Source organism: Folsomia candida, unplaced genomic scaffold, assembly GCF_002217175.1.
Source record: "Folsomia candida strain VU population unplaced genomic scaffold, ASM221717v1 Fcan01_Sc025, whole genome shotgun sequence".
Classification (NCBI taxonomy): Eukaryota; Metazoa; Arthropoda; class Collembola; order Entomobryomorpha; family Isotomidae; genus Folsomia; species Folsomia candida.
Genome location: NW_019091217.1, coordinates 125,816 through 142,460, shown reverse-complemented (window position 1 = coordinate 142,460; position 16,645 = coordinate 125,816). Strand labels below are relative to the sequence as shown.

At 36.1% G+C, this 16,645-nt stretch overlaps 1 protein-coding gene and 2 long non-coding RNA genes across 3 annotated transcripts; 2 read left to right on the top strand and 1 right to left on the bottom strand.

Annotated features, from left to right (window-relative positions):
• The first annotated feature begins 2,290 nt into the window (after positions 1-2,290).
• On the top strand, positions 2,291-3,092 carry LOC110859353. Its single transcript, XR_002548851.2, has 2 exons — positions 2,291-2,544; positions 2,628-3,092. It is a non-coding gene; the product is annotated as an uncharacterized LOC110859353 (long non-coding RNA).
• Positions 3,093-4,462: 1,370 nt separating this feature from the next.
• LOC118438740 lies at positions 4,463-6,234 on the bottom strand. Its single transcript, XR_004837040.1, has 3 exons — positions 5,056-6,234; positions 4,951-4,986; positions 4,463-4,867 (listed from the first exon to the last, which is right to left on the bottom strand). It is a non-coding gene; the product is annotated as an uncharacterized LOC118438740 (long non-coding RNA).
• A 3,564-nt stretch (positions 6,235-9,798) lies between these two features.
• LOC110859273 lies at positions 9,799-11,025 on the top strand. Its single transcript, XM_022108185.2, has 2 exons — positions 9,799-10,113; positions 10,199-11,025. Exons 1-2 carry the CDS (start codon positions 9,902-9,904, stop codon positions 10,650-10,652), a joined length of 666 nt encoding a protein of 221 aa, XP_021963877.1. The 5' UTR covers positions 9,799-9,901; the 3' UTR covers positions 10,653-11,025.
• The last annotated feature ends 5,620 nt before the right edge of the window (positions 11,026-16,645 follow it).

Sequence of the window (16,645 nt, the reverse complement as noted above, 5' to 3'; positions counted from 1 at the left end):
TTACTGGCTAATATTACTTCATTACTGCGTGCAGTTGCAGGTTCATATTGCATGATATTTATGATATTATTGTGGAGTAATACGTTAATGCCGGGATGGTAATCTTTCTGTTAAATACCGCGCGGTAACTAACCCATTACCACAGCAGTAGAGTCATATATAGACTACACGGGGTAATGATTCCGGTAAACATTTTTCGGAGAGTGTACGATTTTACCATAAATAATACCACTCACACTGCTTCACAAATGTATAAAGGTTTCTAGCCGCATAAGTTTGTAGCCAGTTCTTTCCTTGGCGAGAGAATTAAGGATTTAACATCATGAAATTCCTCATTCTTTTGGTAAATCTAAATTTATCAAGCTTACAAATTTACATACAAAGTTCGGAAACTTAGTTACTTACATTCCTCGCAGTTATCTGTCCTCGTCACCGGGGTTCTGCCCAGACCCCAATTTCGTGGGGATGACGAGGACGGCGATTTTGATAGTGAAGATTTCGGAGGCGATAATCCCAGCTCTTATCAAAGTGATGGTGAATACGTCCCAGAACGCTATGGGGGTGCTGCAGACACTCCGAGCATCAGTTCATACCAATCCAAAGAATATTTACCGTCTCGCCGTATAGAAAATAGTCAAGTCGATGGGGCAAGATATCCAACACGAATAAATTACAATTAATTAATTTTACATTTACAAAATGATCTGCATAATACATATCGCGCGTGTTTAATCTAAAACTACCACAAATTACTTTAACAAGGTTGCCCTATAATTTGTCAAAGAATACAAAAATTGTGAACAAAGCCCGAAAATGGGAGCACCGATTCTAGAACAAGTTTATTGCAGTAAAAATTAAATCACACCAAATCCAACCATGTGCTGCACAAGAAAGTTTTAATTAATTCCTTATTTCCATTATTTTATAAATGATTTAATTCCGAAATAAATACATATGGAACTATATTTAGTTTATGCGATTTCGTACATTTGACTTTATTTGTGAAAAAAATAAAAAAAAATAATAATGATTTGAAAAATAATGTTTTTCTGTGGTGACAGGCTAACCAATCTGCGTTATTTGAATTCGTATATGTACGTACCTATTAGTTAACCAACCACGTATCCCTGGTTGAAATATCGTTGTATTTTCTACACAAATTTTCTGTCGAACTGTGTGGTTTTTTGTGCCACAAATTATCCCAATTTGGTGCAGAAATTTTTGTGCAGAAATTGCACGCACCGAAAATTTTTACAGGAATGTTTGTGTAGAATGGTTTATGCAGAAATTCTTATGAATTAAATTTTATCCACAAATTGGCCCAATTTTGTGCAGAAATATTTATGCATAAATTATTTGTCATATAGTATTTCTCATTTTTATTCATTACAATTTGGTTCTCTTGTATGTAGGATTACATTAATACAAATATGATAATCATACATAGGGATTAACAGGTTGTTTCTTGGCTTCCTCGCGCATGAAAGCGGATAGTAATTTATTTCCTTCGCGTTGAATAGACTTTTTACTTTTCACACATATGCATACATATGTAATTAAACTTTAAGGTTAGACAAATGAATTGTTCGACTCTTGCGAAGCCAGTATTTTATGGTAGATTATGAATTGTAAAATTATTGAAACTCTGCTAACACTCTATAATGGTAGAAACAAGTAATTAGACTTTTAACTCATAAAAACAGGAAGGTTTAATAATTTCCAAAATTGTAACTAATAGAGTTTCATGTACAGTGAATTTATGATTCATTACTTCCGAATGGGTGATTACACCAAAATTTAAACAATTTTAGAATCTAACATTATTTGCAAAGAAGTCCTCTTCTTATTTGCGTAGAATATGTCAAGGTACGAAATATGGAATAAAAAGTGTTGAATTTTATACCTATCACGTACAATTCAAAATACTGCCTCCTTTATGGGATATGAGGACCAATTCCTGCAGATTTCTCAAACTAAATGCATAAAAGGAAATGTGTAACTCGGTTGGATCTTCATTGTTGAGGTACATATATTGGCTCAGTTATCACAATCTCAAACTTGACAAAAATCCATACGCCACATCAGTCACGCACTCCTAATGCGAGTACTTAAGATATCAAATACATATAATTTCATTACACTCCAAGTCGAAGAAGGCCAATGCCTCAAAAACCAAAACAAATCTCGTGTTGCAAGTTTTATCCTATTATTGTCAAACATAAGGACATGTCAGTATATACGTACGCCAAGTGCTGTTTGTCAAATTTTTATTATTTTGGCACAACTCCTCCGCGTCATCAGGATACATACACATGACGCATCAACTTAATTTGCACTATCGAGGTACATACATACATACACATGCATTTGTTTAAGTACTCATGAATTTTACATAAAAGGCGTTAGGAAATTGAGTTCTGTCACATATCCAAAAATATCGCGGTTCTTAATTTGATCCAAGTTTCACACAATTTTAAGAGAGAAAAATAATGAAGACAACAGTTATTGCAATTCTTTTCATTCTAACCGTCGCGGCAGCAATTGGTAAGATATTTATAATATTTTTTAAGCTGTGCAATACCAGAAATATGTAGTTACAGATTTTTTCATTCACTTTTAATTAACAGCGTGTGACTGTAATTATCATTGGGGTGGCTGCAAAATTAGTCGAGGTCCACCGGCCGGCCATAAATGCAGATGCATCTACACAGGGGCTTGGAGTTGTCGAGGGAACCAAGTCAAATGCAATGCAAATCAACATTGTCCTCGGAATTGTAAATCGAAAGCCTGTTGTAGGATTGGGGGCGGGGATTGTGGGGGTTATTGATGCATCTAAACCTGATTATTCCACACTCGCCGACATGAATTGAAGTAGTACTTATTATAAATTAATCACAATATTTTCTAATTCGGGAAAATAACCACATAGTTTAAGCTAGGATAATTAATTAAGGTTAAGAATTATTTATATATTTTACCCTTAAATTTGTTTTACCAAGGATGTATGTGTTACATTTAAAACAATATTCTCATTATGTATGGAATTGAATAAATTTCAAATTCTATTGGGCACCCACTTCGTGAAACCAAAAGAAATGTTCAAATATGTTTTCCCTTTATAAATTAGTACACCATTTGCATCCCCACCACCAAGTTGATAGTACTTGACAGTCAAGTGGAAATTGATGAAATTCTTCGCAGTATAACAATTCATTTAGACGGTAGTGTTATTACCGTGCAAAAATTAATCTGCGAAAAAAAACCGTTAGCAATATTACAAAAAAAAACAACAGATCGGTTACGCAAGGAGATCATGATAATTCAGTGCATGTTCTCTTATACTAAACTGAAATCATTCAATCGCTTGGGGAACGTCGTTCGTCACGATCTTTAACGCGATACGTAAGAAACCTGTTGGTGTCCTAAATTTGTGCATATCCACGCATTTACTCTCCTGGTTCCACGTAAAAGTTAAAAAGACACATCTGGTTTCATAGTAAATATTTTGGACCAGTCATTACTGGTCCAACCCTCATGCGCTTTTGCCCATCTTAATCTTTTGACAAAGATCCGCATGGTTAATGATGACGGATTCCCTCTTGCTCGTCTACCCTTAAAATTTTTACCACCTGGTCGCCACCTATGCACAATTTGTGCTGCATGTAACAAGCAGATGTGATTATGGATATTTCGACATATATAAAACTCATTAAATCACTTAATCACTTAAGTTTTAAAACTGTAGAATTTATAAAAGGACGGCCGCCTGCCATTTTTAGTGTTTGGAGGTCAAAACCTCTCCGCAGCCGGAACCTCACTCTTTCCCAACTCGTCCATCGTCCACCGCTCGTCACAAATATCGTCACAGATTGACGAAACCAGTGAAAACTAGTGAAAACATCTAATTATTCAAGATGGGAGAAGTTCTCCCATCTTGAACAGGACGTAATGAAACGGTTCTCCCGGAGAACCGTTTCATTATGTCCTGTCCCCCCATATAAATTGGAACTGGGAGATTCCCTAAATTGACGTCATTCGTCATTTGACAAAAATGTATCGATTTCCTGGATTACTTTTCCACTCGTGAATAATTCAGTGCACACAAACTTAAATAATCTTTACTTAATTCAACCCAAGTACAATTGTTTTGAAAATATTTCAATATACTTGATATCACAGAATAAAAACGTATTATTTTCTCCCTACCCACTTAGTCAGCATGAGTAAATCCCTGGAGAATTATTTCATCCTTCAGTTAGAATTTGATTCATAATTCTGCAGAATTAGATTCATTTAAATTCAACAGGCGCTCCTTTGAATGTTTTGTCCACCTCTGAACGTACATCGCAAATATAGGTAAAGAAAGGCTTCCATATTTTTATATAGGAATTTATAAATCTCAGGAAAAATATCAGTGGTAGTTCAAATTGTTTATTTAACTCAATTCAAGTGCTGACCTTCTTATAAATGCTACAGTTTTGATAATTGTTCAGTATTGTTTTCAACACCTTAATACTTGGTAAGTACGGAAAGCCTTAATTAAAATTTCAAAAAATAGTGAAGTCATCTCTGTATTAAATATTATTTGCGTGTGGTAAAAATCACTTGTGTAAAATAATTAATATTCGCAAGGTATTTTCAGTTTGGCATCGTCCTTTTTACCGGAACATGTGCGAAATGTGACAACAGTTTTTCCACACATTTCCCTTTATCCGTACATATTTATTACCATTCACGGAGAAATTTGTTCCACCAATAGTTTCTGTTTCTGATACATTTTTCACGCCAAAGTGGAGAAAGTTGTACCTTCCCAGACAACAGAATTCTTTACCGTTGAGTACAACGAATTCGCAGGATTTGGATAAAACTGTTCGCAAAAATTAAATAATCTTTGAAAATCAAAGAGTAAATTTAGCAAGAGAAACGGCCTCCCTGTCCGAGGGTACTCACCTATACAAAAAATATGCCAAATCTTGGACTATATACCTGTAGTAAAGTGAAAGAGTGAATTTCCGTATAACTCTTTTCCATTCCTCAATCCTTGACAATACTTACGGTGAGCGCCACAAATATCGTCATACATATGTTGACAAAAAGCGATTTTTCTTCCACCATTCCACCGCTTGATTATAAACATTTGGGCATAGCTGCGTACCCTAGGGACAGGTCGGAAGTTTCCCTTCTTATTTATTAGTATAGTCGTCCCTTAAAAATGTCCACCTTTTCATGTTTACTTGCCCACTGTAAGGCAACATTAAGTTCCAAAATTGCCCTCCAATCGCACCTCAAATCCGTCCACATCGCCACGAGGAACTTTCCCTGCTCCATTTGTTCCAACTCGTTCCGCAACTTGCGCGACGTCAACGTCCACATTAAGAAGGTTCACGGCGCGAAGAAATTTAAATGCTCCCAGTGCCTCAAAGCGTTCACCATGTCGTGCTCCTTAACCGCGCATGTCAACCATGTCCACACGACTACGAGGGATTTTCAGTGCACCATCTGCTTCGGGAAATACATTTTAACTTATGGTCTGCATTTTATAATTAGTCCCTTTCTTGTATGTATTACTTATGGCGGGCGGCATACATGTGCAGCTTCCTTCTATTTTAGCAGAAAGAAGCTTCCTTCCCGAGAAGGAAGGGAAGGAGAAGGAAGGAGAAGGAAGGGAAGAAGAAGGACGGGAAGGAGAAGGAAGAAGAAGGACGGGAAGGAGAAGGAAGAAGAAGGACGGGAAGGAGAAGGAAGAAAAAGGAATGGGAAGGATGGAGAAGGAAGGAGAAGGAAGGACGGAAATGAAGTAAGAAGGAAGGGAAGGAATCGTGAAAGGAGGAAGGGCGGAACATTGAAATTCTCAATTCACCCCATAAGAATCTCACTTTGCCCCACAAAAATCTCACTTTGACCCACAAAAATATCACTTTGCCCCACAAAAATATCACTTTGCCCCACAAAAATCTCACTTTGCCCCAATTTGTTCACAAAGAAGCTTCCTTCTCGAGAAGGAAGGGATGGAAGCTTCCTTCTCGAGAAGGAAGGGAAGGGGAAGAAGCTTTCCTTCCGGGAAGGGAAGGAAGCTTTCCTTCCAGGAAGCGACGGGAAGGGGAGGGAAGGAAGGATGGAATTCTTATGTTTGAAAAGAAGGAAGGGAAGTAAGGGGAATTTCAGTTGCACATGTATGGCGGGGGGGACTAATTATAAAATTCAGACCATAATTTAATTTAAGTACTGCGGAGGAGCAAGAAAGAACCCGTTCTGAGCTTTCGTATAGCACACTATAAAAGTCAGGGACAGGTATAGTGTGCTATACGAAAGCTCAGACCGGGTTCTTTCTTGCTCCTCCGCAGTAATACGTAGTTTGATATCTACGCAAATTTAATTCAAAGCAAATATAACTTGAGGTAAACTAAATTTAATTAAAACAAAATTTGGGTTACGGAGTTAAATAAATTGAAAATGACGGATATTGAATAAATTTAATTTAAAATTAGGTAAATTATTAAACGTTGAACCTAACCAGAAATCGATTTCTATAAAAGCTGAACGTTCACAAACTTACAGCAAGCTGGATAATCGCATAGAATATTGCTTACAATCAGTTAGCTAAAAGGTTTGTCGACGGAACTATGTATGACCACATTCATCTGGAAGGAATTATTTAAACCTATCTAATCATCTAGCTTTCACACCAATCCTGCAAGACCTACATATAATGCACCCACTATTTGCAAAACTTCAGAAACACCAATTTCCAACCCACCCCGACTCAAACATCCCTTTAGTTATTTTGCTCACAAAACTATCCCTCAGTATGAATCAGACCACCATACGTTTTCACAACGGAAAGTTCAAACCTTGTAAATCTGACAGGATTTCATGCACACTTCGAATTATTGCTATATCCACGCTCCTTGTACACTTATCTTTACTTCTCTACTGGTTTCATACAAATTGGTCCAATACTTTGGAACCTGTAGACAACTGGAAATATCTTTTCATCACATATTTCATCGCTTTATTTGGTCCGGCTTTATTTACCATTCAACACGTCGACAGGGTCAAGAAGGAACTCATTATGCTCCTAAATTCGTCACTGATATTTGAAAATGATTGCCGGGCAAACAGTGGTTGGTGAATTTATGTAAATATTGAAACACTTTTAAGTTTTTACAATATTTACTAAATGCAACAGCAGGATTACCCAGTAAAGGAAACATATCCTGGCTTTTTATCATCATGTGGGGAGTATGTTCAGGTAGCTTGGTGATACTCCCGACCGCCATATTTCTCCTGAGCTTGATCAAACCATGCATGCCGCCTGGCCTAGGTACTTTGGGACTTCTGGATTGCCACAATTGGGGAACTGAGGGAAATTCAACATTTTTATTCAAAATGATTCTTGCAGTTTTTGAATTCTACACATGGTTCGTGGCCTGTGGTTTGATTGACTTTGCAATTCTAATAATGCTCATTTACCCTGGTGAAGTTAAATTGTTGTTGTTAGCCGTGCTAATGGGGTAAGCATATGCCTAGCTTAGTTCCTCCATCTTAACAAAAAATTATATAGTTGGTACATACACTTTGTCCCTCATTTTTTCAAGAATAAGAAGAGGTATAATACGTGGGTGCACATAGAGAAATATAGAACGCTACAATTGTCATCAAATTTTCATAACTTTGTCTTCTGTCTCCCTTCCATGGTTGTGGTGGCATTCGGATCAACGGTTGCTGAAAGTATTGCCCTATTTTTGTTAATTACTTCCAGTAATATTATTCCAGTCCCGGTCCTCATTTTTTTCCTGGCTATTGCGGTGGATTTCTGGATCATAATCCACGCAGTTTTCAAAGTTCTATCCTACCCGTATGTCGAATCCCTGGAATTTATTCATCTCGTAAATAAGGGAAAATGTTCAAAATGGGAGGGTCGTTTTATTAAGTCGTGTCCCCCATCAAAGTTGTCGTTGGGTGATGGCGGATTCTTCGATACATTGACATCACTTGTCATCTGGCAGAAGTGTATTGATTTCTTGATTACTTTTCTACTCATGTGAATTATTCAAGAGGCATAAATTAAATTAAATATTCCATTCTTAATTCCAGTCCATACATAAGTTATTACATACATAATTTAATCGTATGTACATTGGTTATGACATCTCATACCCCTTGTATTTTTCATAATTCCTGAGATGATTTTTTTACGGTAGAAGAATTTACAGCTACGGTTGGGATGAACGAACACGACTTTGATTTACCCAGCTGGTGCCGATTTTGAAGTTTAACAACTTTGTCGCTAATTGTAATTTCGACAATTATTCGAAATTTCGACGATTTCTATAAGTTTGCAATGCATGTTTTTTTTCTTAACGTACTACAAATACGACCATCGTAAGACGGGCTTATCTGGTAGTATTTATATAATAGTGGTAGTCAGATATTTATTTCCAGACCTATATTGCATACTCAGAGACGGAATGCTTTATACAGTTGTTCAACAAGTCTGTAATTCAATTCTGTTATGCATGATACTGATACCGCGAGACAGGTGAAGGCTATTTGGCCGAAGTGTATTCTGCGGTTAAAACAGATAAGTTAACAATTTACGACTCGAACGATTCCAACAATTTTCAGATTATTTATGATTGATGGTAAGCGTGAACCTGTGTGGACACTTGAGTGTATATGCACGGAGTCAGATCACCGACGGGATGTGAGGAATTAGATAATAAATTTATATAACTAACGCGTCAGGATATCTTACAACGGTACATATTTGAATACTGTGCAATCAATTGCGAAATAAATACATTTATGTATAAACGTGTGCTTCAGAAAGCAACAGGGTAAGTCCACACCTATTTAGCAAGAAGACGAAGCTTGGGATGATGGATGGAAGCGAAAAATTATTTTATCTGGACAATTTTTTCTAAAGAATTAATGTTCATAATATTACGATCAAGATGTTTCAAATGTTTTTAATACTTTTAATGTTTCTTCACAATATATAAATATGCATGAACATGTAGCCATATAGGCTGCGGCTATCGTTTAATGAAATAAATTGAACTGGTTGAATTGCTAAGACCTTGTCTTTGTGAGTGGTCCTTTGACCGGGTAAGACATAGTCAATTATTTAGCCAGACCAAAAATTTCTTACTTACACATTCCTGTAACGAAGAGTCATGTGGTTAATAAATGTTGCATAAACTGGCGGTAAGAAATCTCGCAGAGGGTATGTTCCATGTGAAAATGTATACTATTATGAAATTAAGTAAACGAAATGTGTCTCAAAGGTGGCAATAATTACGTACTATAACAATGCGAGGATTAGTGACCCTTCCCCAACTGCTATACAGGCAACTGTAATGCCTGAAATTAGAATTAGTACGAAGCACTCAATACTTAAAGTAAACGCTAGACAAAGGGGGTGGGGAAGCAAAGCGAATCAATATTCGCCCTTTTGAAATTTCATCTTTTTTATCTACCTTTTATCTAGGTTTGTACCTACATATGTATGTGCTCACTAATCAATTTCTGTGAATGCATGCTTTATACAGGATCTACGCAGATATCGGTGATGTGACATGATCGATCTATCTCTGATATTGGCCTATTTACATACCAGCATACCGCAACAAATTGATTCCCTATGCCCTGTGCGTCAAATCATATTATACAATGATAATTATGTACATAATTAAGACGTCAGTACATATGGATGTGCGTCAGTTCTTGTCTGAAATTATGTGACATAATATTAATTCAATTCTTGTCACATTTTGATAACCTCATTCCTATTTAATCTCTTGCAATTGTCAGAAATGCACACATTCATTCATCCTTTACCATACCTCAGCAAAAGTTAGCTGATGTTCCTAAGTAAACTACGTAAATATTTTTTACGATGCCGTCTTACTGTGTTAAACCATACATTTATTTCGTCACTAGCATGGTTCTGTTACTAGATGCCGGGACCCTAACTAACGGTCAACAACAATTCCTACGTTTCTGGAACACCTCGGGATGTCTGGGTGATCCATTTCAAAGCTTCACCGATTCCGGAGTTAAATCAATTTCCTTAGGGCGGATTCAACTATATTCAAGAGCTAATGGATTGTAATTTTTACTAATAATTGTGGCCGCATGTTACCTATTATTTCGACAATAAATTAATTTAAAACCTACCTATTCATTTTGATAGATGGAAGGTGGAATTATGTGAGCGTACCGGCTGCCCAACATCAATTCGTGCCGGTGTAGATGATGGCTGCGCAGAACATGATATGTCTTATGATTTTACGTTTTTCCAAGTTACCCGTTTTGGTGATGCCGATCAGTCTGAGAGGAAAATTGTATTTTTTCAAGATATTAATTTTTCTGGGAGGTCATGGTCAACTAATGAAACAGGACTATATTTAACGCCATCTAAACGGGCGTATTCCTACTATTTTACAGGACTTAACACATGGCAAATCAAAGCTGGTGAAGACGCGGAAGACTGGATTTGCTTGAATTACTCCAAAACCGTGGGAAATAATGGGTATGGTAATACGTACGGGAAAAGTCTTACCACCGCATCTGCCATTGAGGTTGGCAAGGTAACGTGGGGATGTGATGGAAACGTTGTCACAGAAGTGATAACTGATAGCGACTGAGACCACAAGTCTTTGCCAGCTCAAATATGTATGTATATAAATAATTACAACATATTTAAATTTATTCGTATTCAAAAATATTAACTTATTTATTTAGTACATATCAAAATTGTCCTATACTTGAAATAATTTTAAAAATTGGTTGATATAAATACATTCTTCGATTTAGCTAGAGTTGGAAATATTTATAAACCTAAAAAAATGGTCAGTCAGCAAACTGTAAAATTTATACGTGCTTATACATCCTCGTTATAACTAATTAACTGCTAATACTACTGGAATCCTTAAGATTATTTACAATGTCAATCAACACTGCAGTTTGTATCACCTAACAAATTTGAGACAAATAAATGTAATTCTAATTGTAAGTCTATATACATTCCCCGAGCATACGTAAAAATTAACTGCCAGTAGGCGTGTTTAATTTCAGCGTCGATTAACTAAATAGACGAAACGATCAGTACTAGTCGCATAGCCATTAATACAAGATGTTAAGCAAATGTACATAATTACTCAATGTATGTATGCATACCTCTGTAGTTTGAGGGCCGAGATAATTCACCGCAACCAAGGATTTGCTGCTGTTGTCGAATATACGGTGGAGAGTAAAGTTTAACATGCAAGACCACTACTTGGACCAAGCGTACTCAGAATTTTTCCAATAACAGCAATTCCAACAGTAATATGGTTCTATGGCCGACGTAAAAAATTAGAGATTTTTGTGCACTTTTCCTTTGACATTAATTAATCCATGTAAAAAGGGTATTTTGTAACTATGGGTTTTAAAAACATATCGTCGTACTAATTCTAAATAGTAGTATGTTCCATTGATGGTTAATTTTATAAAGTCCTATGTTCCAAAAAAATCTTCTAAAAAGTCCTATGTGCACCCATGTTATTAGTTATGCATTATTTGACTAAATACTGCGATGCATAACTAATAAAGTGGGTGCACATAGGACTTTTTAGAATGGAAAAGTTCAAATTCAGCAATTGCATATTTAAGTAGACGTTATAATGATAACCACAAAAATTCTCAAATTCGTAGCACCAAGTCGAGAGTTTTATGCACCCTATTCCATTTTAGGTGCACATGTTAGGCTGCATAGCTCATATTATTCTATGCAGTGTAAAATGCACCTGTAAATATTTAATTAGCTGGAATATTTTATTTGTCTGACATAAATCATCAAAATATTTAAATAAATTAACGCATTTTATTTTTCCATCCACCATAGTACAACAAACGTACAACAACAAATTCCAAAATACAATACTCAATACCATAAATATTTATATATAACCCAGGCATTGCATTTCAAATACACATAAATTGTGTTACATTCCACAAGATCAAAATCAAACTAATCCACTAGCTTTCCCATATTAAGCACAAAGGTAACACCGACACATCCATATTGCCGTTTATTCCCCAAAATATCCTCCGCCCAGCTGCCCTTTTCCGTTTGATAACTGAAAACCCAATCATTTTGTTCGCCACGGATAGCCAAGATTTTCTTTGATTTGTCCAAACCCTTGAAATGGATCGGAGTATCCTCCCCCCCAATCTACATAGAACAACTTCGTCGTGAAAATTCCTCGTTTCTGTGACATCCATGTGATCCATCTTCGCGTACAAGTTGAATTATTTGCTGCTCGTGTCGGTATTAGGATAAGAGTCCGATACTGCTTACGATATACCTGATGAAATAAAATTTAAACAAGCCTTTAGCGAAAATACACACCGAGATTTTTCCAATTTATTTAGATAGACTTGAATTTATAAACATTGCCGCCTTCTGCTGTACAGATTACGTCATCCTCGAGACCCAAATTGGGGCCGCTACTAACGGGATACGTTACAATTGAAGGCTTCCAAATACATTTATGTAGCTGCCGAAGCTGTTAGCAACCTCTATGCTAAATTTCAGCTTGATTGGGCGATTTTCAAAAATCAGTATGGATCACCCTATTGTGTCCGCCAGGAGGATAATTTTTCCAATTTCTACTCATATTCTTCAATTAGAAGCCGTTAGCAACCTCTATGCCAAATTTCAGCTTGATTGGGCGATTTTCAAAAATCAGTATGGATCACCCTATTGTGTCCGCCAGGAGGATAATTTTTCCAATTTCTATTCATATTCTTCTATTAGAAGCCATTACCAACTTTCATGCCAAATTTCAGCCTCCTACGACTGTTTTGATATTTGACCCCACCCGACCTATGACCCCCACCGGTCAACCACTGGACCGATTTTGCTCATCTTCGAATGTGATTCCTAATTTGGCATGTTCTAAATTTGTGCAAAATTTCTAGTCGATCGGTCAATGCATTCTAAAGTTATCGTGCGAACGGACAGACGGACAGACATACGGACAGACAGACAGACAGACAGACAGACAGACAGACAGACATGACGGTTCCATAAGCCCTGACTCGGGCTAAAAATTGGGTGTAAGGGTGTGGGTTAGGCAAATCTCGCACAAGCCAAACTTACCAGTCGCATTTACAACAACAATTGATTATATACCTGACATTTTTATTGTTATTCTTAAGAATGAATCCGTCCCGTTGAATATTCCGTGACATTCCAGCATTGTGATTGGCTGTTGGGTTCTGCATCGACCAATCAGAGCACAGGTTCAATTACGGTTATGGTTATCGTTACGGTTATGGCTATGGTTATGGTTATGGCTTTGGTTATGGTTTTATTAAAGTCATCACGTAATGCAGGACGATATCAACCTTGACGAAATAGCATTGCAACGTTTTAAAAATTGCATAGCAACGTTTTAAAAATTGCATAGCAACGTTTTAAGAATTGCATCGCAACGTTAAAGAAATAGCATTGCAACGTTTAAAAAATACCATAGCAACGTTTAAAAAATTGCATAGTAACGTTTAAAGAATTGCATAGCAACGTTTAAAAAATTGCATAGTAACGTTTAAATAATTGCATAGCAACGTTTAAAAAATTGCATAGTAACGTTTAAATAATTGCATAGCAACGTTTAAATAATTGCATAGCAACGTTTAAAAAATTGCATAGTAGCGTTTAAATAATTGCATAGCAACGTTTAAAAAATTGCATAGTAACGTTTAAATAATTGCATAGCAACGTTTAAAAAATTGCATAGTAACGTTTAAATAATTGCATAGCAACGTTTAAAAAATTGCATAGCAACGTTGTAAGACTTTTGTATTTCATATTTGGTATTTGGTATTTCATATTTGGTATTTGGTATTTCATATTTGGTATTTCATATTTGGTATTTGGTATTTCATATTTGGTAATTGGTATTTCATATTTGGTATTTGGTATTTCATATTTGGTAATTGGTATTTGGTATTTCATATTTCATATTTCATATTTGGTATTTCATATTTGGTATTTCATATTTCATATTTCATATTTGGTATTTCATATTTGGTATTTCGTATTTCATATTTTAAAAAACAAACGTCTAAGTATGTAGGTGGAATTCCAAGTTTTCGCAATAAGTATGGTATTTGTATTATGAGGTTCGAATACACTTGCCATAACGGTAAAATTGTTTTTTTTTCAGTTGCATTAATTGTGTAATTTTATATACCTGGAACCAACGCTTAACGTAAATAAATTTACTGTATGAATTGTAAATTTTGGATGAAGAAGTTGAAATGTGGCCCGTCTTTTAGACGGGGTTATAGACTAGTTACTAAATAATTACATATTTATGCAATGATTTGAATTGGATAATATTATGAGCTGTCCATTATAAACGTTGAATCTAAATATGGTTTGTCAATTTCAATCTTTATTTGTCTGCTCGTATATATTTACATGTAGTAAAAGTTGGGTAAGGCTGCATGTATATTGTTGTTGGATATAGGTAGGTTTGTAATGTAAAAAACCCTCTGTAATGTAAAACATGAATACCCTGATCCTACGTACGTATGAATATCTACTTTGCATATAAAATATTTACAAGGCCAAAATTAGAAATGAGGACAAAACTACATAATTACGATATTGTGTATGTCGTAATTGGTTTTTTATACCGTCGATGTGCATAAGACACGTATGTATTATTGCCCACGTATGTAAAGCGTCACACTGAAGGACGGATTTATCTAGTTTCTACGAATCCCTATTGTATCTCCGCTTAAATATGTATTCCCACACCTCAAAATTACTAGAAAGTTTTGAACTTCCTCTGTGTAAGTTTGAAATTTACAACCTCATATTTTGGAAAAGTTTTCCTGGAAACTCAATTTCATTGAGGATCGAACAACATACATCGGTCAGTACAATTTCCTATATGAGGGCAACTCGTGTTTTATGTAGGCATTGGGACATTAAACGCCCCATCTCTAGGTTGCCATACCAACATCAAAGCATTTGCGGACACAAGTAAATTAAAAGGGATCGAGATGAAACCCAGTTATATTTACATTATTTTATATCTTTGGGTCCATAACGCGTCAGGAGCTGGGTTACGGAATGGCGTTATTCCAGCATTTAACATCTTACTAGACAATCTGATATCCTGCGATGTGCAAATACTACACGACGGATCCTACAATAGTGTTGATTGGTTTAATGTAAACCTCCCAGTAAAAATTTTAAACATGGTGAAATTTAAGTTTGCGAGTCCAGAATATTTGCAAATCGACATATTCAAATCGCGCGCTAGTTCGTCTCGTAAATTTGCAATCTTTATTTCCAGTCCTCACCTCAAAGTTGAAGAAGTAAGGGTTAGCCCCACACTTAACTTGCATCACTGGATAACTAGTGCGACTTACGGTCAATTTAAATATCACGAATTATCCGATTACGATGGTAGTATGGTTCCACATAATGTAAGATGCGACGATATTGTTATGACATTTGTCACTACACCTATTATGAGGAAATGGTTGGGATCCGTGTATTTTTGGACTAATGTGCGGCACCGAATATCTGTTATTTTTATTTCATTCGAAAACCAAGTCGAACTTTGCGCATGGTCTGCTCATTTATGGGACGACGACATTTCAGTATCTTATCTGGATACAAATTTAATATGTCACAAAACAGCATATCGATTAAGTAAGCGGGAAGGCAGTGCTAGTATTGAGAATATTAAAAATATTGCAACGCTTTCACCAGGATGGTGCTACGAAGGTCAAGGTAAACCAGATCTTAAACAATGGAACTGTAATGCACAGCAAAATCCATTTAACATCACGCAAACGCAAACGCGTTCAGAGACAGTTATGCAAATTATAAGCTGCTCGGTAAACGAGACAATAACCTTTTCAAAAAGCTGTGGCAGTTACACCTTCAGATTTGAGGTTGAATCCTTGATAGGTCCTGAATCTCTCGTTACTAAAACTTCAGGTTATCAATTTTTAACATGTTATCGACATGAATATATCACGTTCGAATTGTATATTACGCCATATAAACCAATGATGTGGCTGTCGTTGGTAATATCGATAATTACCATTACAGTATTCATGTCACTATACAAATATTACCGTGGATTTGGTAATATTTCATTTGCTCCCTGGTTATTTATTTTGGCCACAATTTTCGAGGAGACTGGCCATCTCCCTGTGAAAATTGGTGTGGACTCGATTTGCCGCCTAACGCTCGGCTCATGGTGTCTGGTCTCTGTTATTCTGACAAATTGCTATAATGGAATTATGATATCTGAACTTAACTCGCCACTCAGAGCCTTTCGCCCAACCTTATTTGACCATCTGATATGTGAGAGGTTGGGGCAGGGCGATATGACAAAATTGCCCAACTCTATGAGCAGCCATCAGGAATCATTGGTCTCCATGAAGAATCAAAACTATTCCGTGCTAGTGAATTCACCCGAGGTTATATTTAAACATGGATATAAAAGGGTAGAGTGGTACCTGTACGTACTTTTTGTCTTAGCCAATATTAAACACATGTACACAAACGATCCATATGGGAATGAGCATATCAGGGAGCTTAAAAATCCATTCGCATCCAATA